We start from the raw sequence: 11,717 nt of genomic DNA on the forward strand, positions 1-11,717 counted from the left end.
AAAAGGTGTTTTAACTGGGCGTATTTAAGCCATGGCGTAAAGTGACCATCAGCTATATCCTTCAAGCAGGCCCGATCTTTCAGTTTGCCACGTTCCGTTAGTCTAGCTAGAGGGATTGTGTGCCCTAAGCCCGCACCCAGTATGTCGATGGGGATGATCCCACCCGTGAATTCCACGTTTTATAGGTAATTGGGGTCATTGTTGAGGGGCAGGGACGATATCCCTTTTCGTTTTGAGCTAATTAGGTCCATGTTTTGAATATATGCGAATACAAGGGAGAGCATTTTATTATTGTGGGTCTGTTTGTATGTTTTATCCAGCAAAGTGGGCCGATATCTTGAGTCCCCAATAGGGAAGCATCTATAGTCGCCCATGTTTTAGAGTAAGGGGAGTTGTGCCATTCTAGAATTCTTTGGAGGGCGACCGCGTTGTAGTACTGTTGAATTGAGGGAAGACCCATCCCACCTGAACCAAGGGGAGGTAAAGGGTTTTTCTATTAATTCTTGGTTTAATCCCACCCCAAATAAAGGAATTAATCAATGTCCTGCACTTGGGCTATGTAGGAGGTGGGAAGGGAGATGGGGGCAGCCTGAAGAATGTAAAGGATTTGGGGAAGTGTGGTCATCTTAATAGCCTGTATGCGTCCCCACCACGACAAGGGCTTGTCTTTCCAAGTGTTCAAAATCTTTTCGCAACTTATGTAATAAGGGGATGTAGTTTAGTTTGAATATTTTATTGCTAGAGGAAGCAAGCTGAATTCCCAGGTATTTAATCTTATCCATTTTCAAACTATATGGACAGAATAAACTGAGATTTGTGAATGTCCTGTGTGGCATGTTAATGTTAAGGATTTCAGATTTCTGTGCATTTATAGAAAAATTTGAGTGATCGCTAAAAGTTTGGAACTCCTCTAACAGTGGGCGCATGGATGTTTCTGGGGACGTGAGAAAGACCAGGACATCGTCTGCATACATTGCGACCTTATGAGAACAAGAACCCACAAGGATACCCCTGATGTCAGGATTCCTCCAGAATATGTGCAGCTAGGATCTCCATTGAGAATGCAAAAAGGAGCGGGGACAGGGGGCAACCCTGCCTCATTCCATTTTGTATATTAAAAACTGTCAGAGAAAGTACCGTTAGCTCTAACCCTGGCTGAAGGCTGTGAATAAAGGCTAAAGATCCTGTCTATCATCTTGGGTCCCCAGACCAAAAGCATTCAAACATAGTCTCAAAAAATTCCAGTCCAGCCGGTCAAACACTTTTTTGGCGTCTGTTGAGATGAGTATTGATTCTTGTTTCGACCGGCTGGAGTGTTCCATCAGGTGTAAGGCTTTAATCGTGTTGTCCCACCCCTCCCTCTTGGGCACAAATCCCGACTGGTCAGGGTGGATTAGCTGAGAAGAATCGTGTTGATTCGTGAGGCCAGGATTTTTGCATATAGCTTAACATCTACGTTAAGCAACGAGATAGGGTGATAGCTTTCAGGTTTGGTTGGGTCTTTATCTGCTTTTGGTATCACAATAATATGGGCTTCTAAAGGCTTGTTTGACCAGGGATGCTTATTATCAATCGATTGGAAAAGCGTTGTGAGGTGGGGGGCTAATAGTTGGGCAAATTGTTTATAGTAAAGGCCAGTGAAGCCGTCTGGCCCAGGGGCTCTTATGTAGTGGGAGGGACTTAATGGCAACTAACGTTTCTTGGATAGTTATAGGTTTTTCTAACGCATTAGCTAGTTAGCATCTAATATTGGGAGGGCAGATTCCGTTATTATATAGCGTACTGGCAGTTTCTATATTGATAAAGTAGGGGAGGGGAAGGTTGTACAATTTACTGTAAAAGTCTCTCAGTTGGGATACAATTTTGTCGCTACCCACCACGCTGTGCCCATCTTCGTGTGTCAGAGAATGAATATGTGTATCATTTTTCCGTTGTCTAAGTTGTCCTAGCCAGGGGTGTCCCTATTTTGTTAGATTCGTAATGAATATTCTCTTACGACGGTATGCTATATTTTGTGCCTCTTGGTATAGCAAGTGGTTTAACTCATTCCTGGCCTTTCTCAATCGTCCCATAATCACATTATCAGAAGGATTTTTTTGTGGTGTATCTCTAGGTCTCTTATCACCTGAAGGGAAGAAATATACTTGGTTCTATGTGTTTTATTGAGGAATGCTTTATGTTTTATTAATTCGCCTCGGATGACTGGTTTATGTGCTTCCCATAACGTGCTGGGGGAAATGTCTGGCGTATTATTACATTTAAATATTCCTCTATTTGTTCAGATAATTTTTTGGAGAGTAGGGGGTTTCTTAACAAAGAATCGTCCAATCTCCAAATAAATGGAGACAGAGGGGATTCTGACCAATTCAAGGACATACTAACCATCGCATGGTCTGACCAACTTACTGGTTAACATCACTCAGTAAACTGTAAGTAAGTTGATCTACAAATATGTAATCGATCCTTGTATAATTACTGTGAGGGTTGGAATAGAAGGTATAATTTTATTGTCCTGGGTGTTTTGTGCGCCTGGCATCTATAAGGCTAAGGGATTGTAGGCTAGTATGAACACTTGTGAGTGTCTTTTGAGGGGTTCCACTACGACCTGCGGAGCAGTCAAGAGCAGGTTCCAGGGATAAGTTCAAGTCCCCAGCTAATATAAGGGACCCCTTTTGTGCTTGTAGGATTCTGTGGGTAATAGTTTTGATAAACCTGTCTAGTTTGTTATTTGGCGTGTATATATTGACTAATGTTACTGGTCTATTTTGAATTATGCCAACCAGAATGATCCATCTACCCTCCGAATCTGCTTCAACTGATATGTATTTAAAAGGTGTGGACCTGTGTATTAAGATACCTACTCCCCCTTTCTTCTTGGAATTAGAAGCGAAATGTCCCACTGGGAAGTCTTTATTGGTAAATCTTAGGGGTTGTAATTTAGAAAAGTGTGTCTCTTGACAAAAGACTATATTTGCTTTTGATTTATTAAACCAGGAGAGGGCTACTGACCGTTTGGTCGGCGGAGTTCAGCCATTATTTAACATTTAAGGTGAGTAAGTTAAGTGGGTGTGATCCCATAGGAGAGCATTAGCGAAATGGATTGTATTGGTAGGTGTATAGTGTGCCAGGATGGGCTGACATGTATAGTGATTGAGTGTAGTAAACCCTTTGGTAGCATATATCTAGTATCCTTGGTGAAAGGGGTCCCACTCACCGGTATATAGTTCAGCTGTTGGAGAGTGCGGGTCCAGCTGGGCAGGGAAGAGAACGATAAAGAGGAAAAGAAGAAAAAGGGGTTGGGGGAGAGCGGTTCCCAAGAAATAATTTCTAACACTAACAATATAAACATGTCAACATGACAACAATTACAACAATTATATCAAACCTGTCCATAGAGAGACTCTATGATAACACAAAAAAAAAATGAACTGGAGGGGAAGTAAGTAGAAGCTACAAACTTTTGGCTAGCTGAACGGCTCACTTAGATGTTATAGAAGTGGGATAGTACTTAGTAACTGACATACGTTGGGATTCTGGTAGGTAGTTGATGAGGAGAGGGAAAGAAGGGGCAGGGTCATAATCCATGTTACGTTGTAAGAGAGGTGGAGTTTGGGAGGGCAGTAAGGTGAGGTGTGGAGGAAGGGGAGAAGGGAAGGCAGAGGGAAAGAAGGGGGAAGGGAGAGGGGGGGAGGGGAGAGGGGGGGAGGGGAGAGCGAGGGGGGGAGGGGAGAGGAGGGGGGGAGGGGAGAGGAGGGGAAGGGGAATATGGGATAGAAGGGAGGGGAAGGAAGGAAATAGGTACTGTGAGAAAGAGAACAGTATTATGTTTAACTTATACTTGCAAGTTTTCATTTTGGAACTGATAAACAACAGCAAACTTTGAACTGTAGCTCCATCTGTCCCCAGGGTAGCCCTGGAAGTTGAAGGGAAACTATATGTCACCGCTAGTTATGTTAGCGACAATAGAGAGGCATCATTTGTCAGAATAAGTTCATGTCTTTGTGTAAGGGTCCATGGATGCCAAAAGGTTAGTGGGGACACAACAACCAAATTTATGGTCATCATCTTCAGTTTTCAGGTAACTGTGGTTGCCAAAGTCTTGCCGGCAGCAGTTGTTGTCTCGACACCACTCCTATTTTTTTTTCTGTAGGGGACCGTTGACCATTCCTGTCTATGCAGTTTAGGTTGTTCTGATGAGTGGGAGTCCTCTTTCAGAGGACGGCATGATGGTTTTTGAATTTGTAGTTTGGAGCAAAAATCGTCTAGATCTTCAGGTGTCTTGTAAGTGAACGTTTTGTTATCTTTAACAACCTTCAAGCAAAAGGGGAACCCCTATCTGTAGGGGATGCCAAGTTCCCTGAGATGAATGGTAAGATATCTTGTTTCTCTCCTCCTAGCAAGGGTCAGCTGACTGAGGTCTGCATAAACTTGCAAAGGGCTGCCTTCAAACTGAAGTGGCGACTTCTTTCTCACCGCAGATAGGATGTTTTCCTTGTCCCTGAAACTCTCAAATTTAAGGATTATGTCTCTAGGGGGAGCAGTGTCTTTGGGCTGGGGCCCTAAGGGACCGGTGATACCTGTCTAGGGGGGAATTCAACGGGTTCTGCGTTGCCCAGCAGGGTGTTGAATAATTTTTGAAGATAAGAGAGTAACTCTGATGGTTTAACGGACTCCGGGACTCCCCGGATTCTAATGTTCTGTCTCCTCCCCCTATTGTCAAGGTCTTCGACCTGCTCCTGTAACTGCTGTATCATGGATGAGTTACAGGCTGTTTGTTTCATTTGAAGGTCTAGTAACTTGTCAGTTTGCATTGCATCTTCCTCCAACTGAACAATACGGTTCCCAATTTCACTGATTTCTTTTTTGACTTCTGAGAAGCTGGTTTTAATCATTTTGCCCACTTGGCCAATAAAGTTATCAAAGTCCTCCTAATATGGCAAGGCCTTGAGGTCCGCTTTGGTTAAAGGTAAAAGGTATTTCTTACGTTTTCACAGCAGCTAGTATACTCCACAGTTGTTCCGGTGCCGATGTCACCCTGCCTCACACTGCCTTGCGGTTTACAGTGCGGTATCTGTATTATTATGCTGTAGGCCTCGGGACACAGGCAGTCCGTCTCAGCAGTAGTGCGCTGCGGAAGCAAGATTTCCAGGAGTCTGTGTGGTCTCTGACTATCTGGGGACCATTTCCAGCAGTCGATGGGTATAAATATACTATCCTGCTTTGTAAAAGATATAGAGCAAGCCGATCATACTCCGGAGCTCTATTAGCCTGCGACCATCTTGGGTGCAGGTTAGCTTTCTTCCCCTCCACCCAGAGATTTTAACAATTATATCCCTCAGGGAGGGGGGGTTCCGGAGTTGGTTCTGATGGCGTTATGTCTAAACGTCAATCTTCCAAAGTATGGTTCAAGATCAAGAGATCCTCTAGCCACTCTGATAGATGCTCTGGCGGTGCCTTGGAACTTCAGTCTGCCATACCTATTACCCCCCGTTTCCTCTCCTTCCTTGAGTCATAGCTCGTATCAAGCAGGAGAGGACATTTGTGGTCTATTAGCTTGTGCATGGCCTCGCAGGATCTGGTACGCGGCTTGAAGTTGCCATCTCTTCTCCCTTGGAGGTTGTCTCTGAGGAAGGACCTTCTACTTCAGGGTCCCTTCCTCCACCCAAATCTAGATTTTCTGAAGCTGACTGCTTGGAGATTTATAGCCTATTCTAGGCGTGGTTTTTCTGGGAAAAGTCATTGATACTATGTTTCAGGCTTGTAAGCCTGTTTCTTATAAGATTCCAAGGAATTTCTCTTGGAGTCGGGTCAGGGTTCCTCGCATTCTGTGTTTTCTTCAGGAGGGCCTGGAAAAAGTTTTTCAGTCAGTATACTGAAGGGTCAGATTTCTGCACTGTCTATTCTTTTGCACAAATGTCGGGGCCGATCTGCCAGATGTTCAATCTTTGGTTCAGGCCTGGTCAGAATCCAGGCCTTTGTTTAATCCTGTTGCTCCTCCATGGAGCCTTTACCTTGCTTTTAAAGTTTGGCAGCAGGCTCAGTTTGAGCCTATGCATTTGGTGGATATTAAGTTGATTTTCGTGGAAAACTTGTGTTTCTACTTGCTATTCATCTGCTCGCAGAGTTTCCGAGCTTTCGATCCTGCAGTGTGATTCATTTTACCTTATTCTTCATGCGGATATGGCGGTCCTTTGTACTAAATTTGAATTTTTTTTGCCAAGGTGGTATCGGATCGCAACAATCAAAAAATTGTTGTTCTTTTTTTTTTTGTCCGAATCCTTCTTCTCAAGAAGGAATGTGTGTTAAACAACCTGGATGTTGTGCGTGCTCTAAAATTTTTATCTGCAAGTAACTAAGGAATTTCTTCTGCCCTGTTTGTTGTTTATCACTGGTAAGCGTTAGGGTCAGAAGGCTACTTTTACTTCTCTTTCTCTCTGGTTGAGAAGTGTTCTCCAATTAGCATATGAGACAGCTGGACATCAGACTCCTGGAAGAATTACGGCACATTTCACTAGGGCTGTCTCTTCTTGGGTTTGCAAAAATGAAACATTTGTGGAGCAAATCTCCAAGGCGGCCACTTGGTCTTCTTGGCATACTTTTTCCAAATTCTATATGTTTGATACTTTTGCCTCGTCTGAGGCTTCTTTTGGGAGTAAGGTTCTACAAGCGGTGGTGCCTTCTGTTTAGGTCCGCCTGTCTTGTTCTCCCTGCCTTTCAGTCTGTGTCCTCTATCTTGGGTATTGGTTCCCACTAGTAATTAGAATGAATTTGTGGACTCTCCATGCCATAGGAAAGAAAAAAAATGTATGCTTACCTGATTATTTTATTTTTCCACGGGAATGGAGAGTCCACGACCCGCCCTTATATTCCTTTAAGATGGCACATTTTTTGGTACAAACCTCAGGCACCTCTATACTTTTGTGTTATCTTCTTTTTCCATCTTCCTTCGGCTGAATGACTGGGAATTATGGATAAGGGAATTTACACTTAACAGCTCTGCTGGGGTGCTCTTTGCTGGTCAGGAGTTGAATTCCCATTAGTAATTAGAATGAATTTGTGGACTCTCCATGCCCATAGTAATTAGAATGAATTTGTGGACTCTCCATGCCCAGAAAGAAGTTTATCAGATAAGCATAAATTTTGTTTTATATATATATATGGACCCAGCACTCCAACCTTTGTGGTGTAATATCGACCTGGGTGCCAATTCTCAAAAGACTTATGTAGATTTTTGCTGTAAAGAAGGGCACTCTCAGGATTTTTTTTTCAACAACTGCTTGTGTTTATTCTGAATACATCAGAGTTTAAGTTTAGACAATCATAGTCGACGTTTTGGCATTTATTTGAGCCTTCTTCAAGAAAAGTATTATCCTAAGTCATCCATTCAGCCGTGCTCCCAGAGGGCCGAAACGTCGACTATGATTGTCTAAACTTAAACTCTGATGTATTCAGAATAAACACAAGCAGTTGTTGACATAAAAATCCTGAGAGTGCCCTTCTTTACAGCAAAAAATAAATCAAATATATATATATATGTATATGTATATATATGTATATATATATATATATATATATATATATATATAACTGTATTTACTGTAAATATATTTACATTCAATGTTCTGCACATAGCATAATATGTTTTAAGTATTTTTAAATAAATATTCCTATATATATCTGTATATATCTATACCTATATATATATTTGTGCAAAAAAACATCATATATATGTAGAAATATTTAATTATGAATAAATAGAACATATTCGTATATGTTCAGAACATTGGAATATGAAATATTCATATTTTCATGTTGGGTTAGCGCAAAGGCGAAAATGCGATTGTGTTTCCCTATAGTCGAATGTTTTTCCACTTTTTTTTCTCTATTGACTTCTATGAGTGAATATGTGAACGCGCACGCAATTTTCGATGTTCAGATTTTTGAGCTAGTCACTTGTAATCTTGCTCAGAGTGTTTAATGTGGTACTGGTTATACTTTTTTACTATCCCATTTTTTCTTATTTAAATTCCCCCTTTTGCACAGTTTACTTCTTTCCTTATTCTGAGAACATGGTTGTTGACATTTTAAGAATTTAAGGTACTAAAATACTGATATGAGTGCCTAGCATCCCCCCAGCACTCCAACAGAACTACCAAGGTCTTCAACCTTGTTTCCTGCTCCCCTTACAATTTCCTGTCTACACTATCACTTCCTCACCTTTGCGCCTGCTTACTGCTCCATTGTAATTTTCACTTGCTACTTTAACGCCCCCCTTCCTTCCTTCCTTATGATCTCACCTCCTCTTGTCTTTATCTCCCATACAGCTGAAGGAAGACTGGCAGTACGTAGCAATGGTAGTTGATCGTCTCTTCCTCTGGACATTTATCACAATTACCAGCATTGGGACTCTAAGCATCTTCCTTGATGCCAGCCACAATCTGCCGCCAGATGTGCCTTTTCCATGATGCCGCCAGATCACCCCCCTTTCACTGTGCAAACTTTCGTACCCTGTCATGAAATAATTTATACTACAAATTGAAAAAAGAAATAGAAGGTTTTATATATGACATTAATTTGATACTGAGTTATAAAGCTAAAGATGTTTCATTATTAAAAGTACAAGTATGTTTCTTTTATACATTAAAAAAATAATGGTCCAGATTACAAGTAGCGCGCTAATGATAGCGTGGGTCACGATAAGCAATATTGCTTGACCGCGCTAACAGCACATAATTTGACATTACATGGCAATTCCCATTTACCAGAGAAGTGTTTCACAGGAAAGAGCACAAATGTATGTATATATATATATATATATATATATATATATATATATATATATATATATATATATATATATTTATATATATATATATATATATGTCTAAATATGTGTATGTATACATGTGTATGTGTTAATATGTGTTTATATGTATGTGCACACCTACATACATATAAACACATATACACACCCTTTTGAGCCCTTCCCAGTCAAATACCTTGAAACATGCAATATAACTTTTAATCATTTTTAATATGTTTTACTTTTTTTTTTTATAGAAATACTTTAAATTCCTAGGTTTTTCACTTAGGAAAAAAATGTTCATATATATATAATATATATATATATATTATATATATATATATATATATATATATATATATATATATATATATATATATTATATATATATATATATATATATATATATATATATATATATATATATATAGTAAATGTCAGGCAGGAACTGCACTCACTGGATTTAGATAAAACAGTTCTTATTTATTAAGTAAATATTTGCATAGGAAATTAACACATCTAGGCAAGAATCCCCGCTTGCTTTTCCCCAGAAATACCTCATATACAATGTTACTAATGCACAAGAGAATTCTGGGTAAGTTATGCAAATTAGATATGCAAATTCTCAGTTTCTTTGCTTCAAAAATACTGTTTTAACACAGCTATCCTTTTAACAGGATTAATTGCAGCAAATCAGAAATCAGCAAATCAGTAATTTCCGATTTGCTGCAATAATCCTGTTAAAAGGATAGCTGTGTTAAAACAGTATTTTTGAAGCAAAAAAACTGAGAATTTGCATATCTAATTTGCATAACTTACCCAGAATTCTTTTGTGCATTGGTAACATTGTATATGAGGTATTTCTGGGGAAAAGCAAGCGGGATTCTTGTCTAGATGTGCTAATTTCCTATGCAAATATTTACATTGATTTAATTTATTTTGAGACATGGAGGATTTTAATTTCAGTTTTTTATCTCCACCCATAATTTTATAATTTTAATGAATATATATATATATATATATATATATATATATATATATATATATATATATATATATATATATTCCATTGTGGGATCCAGCACTCATGTTCCATAAACAATACATCTGCCGGGTGCCATTCAAAAAAAATATTCACAAAAAGTCCCACAGAGCTGCACTCTCCGTTTAATTATCCTTTATTGGTTAACGTTTTTGGGGTCTCCCCCATCCACAGACCAGACAATACAGAACACAAAACTTACCATCATAAATAGTGCTCCCTTTACCACTGTGTCCTCTGTAGAATACCGTCAGCGTCTACCCAGCGCTACTGCACATGCGCCAGAGACCGTACGGCATCCCCACTTGAACAAACTTCCTAAAAGTCAAAGTACATAGACACCGTGAAGCTCACCCATAGTAACCCATAGACACAGCGCTAGCTCCTTTACTCTACTCTCATTCAAGCTAATACATCAAAGTGGAGCGTTGCATCAAGGCTTCAATACAATGATATCTGCAATTTATGTTGAGTTATGTTACACAATACAAAATTAATTTCAGGGCTAATATGTCATAGCTGCAAAGCACAATGAGGGCAAGCATCATCCCTATTTTTATTTAGGCTAACACCTTAGAATACTATCATATGGTGATGAAAAAATGTGAAGTAAAACAATGTGCTTGTGTTTTACTTAATTACACCAATACTGCTAACAACAGAAAGCTGGTTTCTACACTACACTAGAATTTACCATATTAATCATCTTACTCCACTAGATTCAATAGTACATGTACCAAAAAATTGATTATACATTTAAAGAGATTTCCTAGGAGCCCATTACAAGAAACACTGGGAGATTAAAAAAAATACATTTAACTGGTTTCTACACTATACTGGGATTTATCCTATAAATCTACCCACTTAACTGGAAACAAAAAAAGACGATTATACTTTTAAAGAGATATGCTAGGAGCCCATTACAAGAAACACTGGAAATCCAAATGTACATTTAGACCCTTCGGAATTAAGGTGTCCAAGTCAAAAATCCAACGGGATTCCCTTTGTAGAAGGCTTCTAGCCCTATCTCCACCCCTAGGCCTCACAATGTGGTATATAATGATGTATCTGAGGTCAGAAATGGCATGTTTAAACTCCAGGAAATGCCTGGCCACAGGCTGGTCTGACCCACCATTTATATGGCTGCCCGTATTGCCAAGCGGTGGCTTGCCATTTGGGTCCTCAGATCATCCTGGGTCTTGCACACGTAAAATCCTCCACATGGGCAATGCAAGAGGTATACAATGAACTTCATGGTGCACGTACCCCTATGTCTAATGAAAAACTTTTTGTTGGTCCAAGGGTGCATAAAATGTGTGCCCTGGGTTAGCCCTCCACAAGTTGTGCATCCACTACAATGGAAGCAACCTTTTTTGGAGGTACTTAACCAAGTTCTTTGGTTGTAACTTTCCCTGAAGTCAGGTCGTAACAATAAATCCTTCAGGGACCGTCCTCTTTTAAATCCGACCATAGGAGCTTGCATCTGTGTAAGTGGTAGGGATTTGTCAGTAGAGATAATATCGAAATTTTCTTTCAGTGTTCTTGAAAAGCCAAGTCTTTCAGGAGTGAAGGTAGTCGTAAAGATCATTCTCGTAACTTCATCATCTTTTGAGGATTTTTGTCAGGCTTGCACTTCTGTTACACCATCCGTTATTTCTAACGCCTGCTGAAGTTGGGTATCACCGTAACCTCTTTCCCTGAATTTTATCTGCATCAACGTAAGTTGTTCTTTCCTTTTATGGGAAATTATATTGTTATGGGCCACCCTTTTGAACTGTGATACTGACAATGCACGTTTTAGACTTGGTGGGTGGCAACTGGTCACTTCCAATAGTGAATTACAGTCAGTTTCCTTCTGGAATAACATTGTAC

The 11,717-nt window shown here is 39.8% G+C and overlaps 1 protein-coding gene across 1 annotated transcript in view; it reads left to right on the forward strand.

Annotated features, from left to right (window-relative positions):
* The window catches only part of CHRNB1 (cholinergic receptor nicotinic beta 1 subunit), a 44,738-nt gene extending 36,122 nt beyond the window's left edge, over positions 1–8,616 (forward strand). The window contains 1 exon segment of the mRNA XM_053718404.1: positions 8,325–8,616. Coding sequence (XP_053574379.1) covers positions 8,325–8,465 — 141 coding nt within the window. The 3' untranslated portion in view covers positions 8,466–8,616.
* Positions 8,617–11,717: the final 3,101 nt, after the last annotated feature.

Source organism: Bombina bombina, chromosome 6 (assembly GCF_027579735.1).
Source record: "Bombina bombina isolate aBomBom1 chromosome 6, aBomBom1.pri, whole genome shotgun sequence".
NCBI classification, from domain to species: Eukaryota; Metazoa; Chordata; class Amphibia; order Anura; family Bombinatoridae; genus Bombina; species Bombina bombina.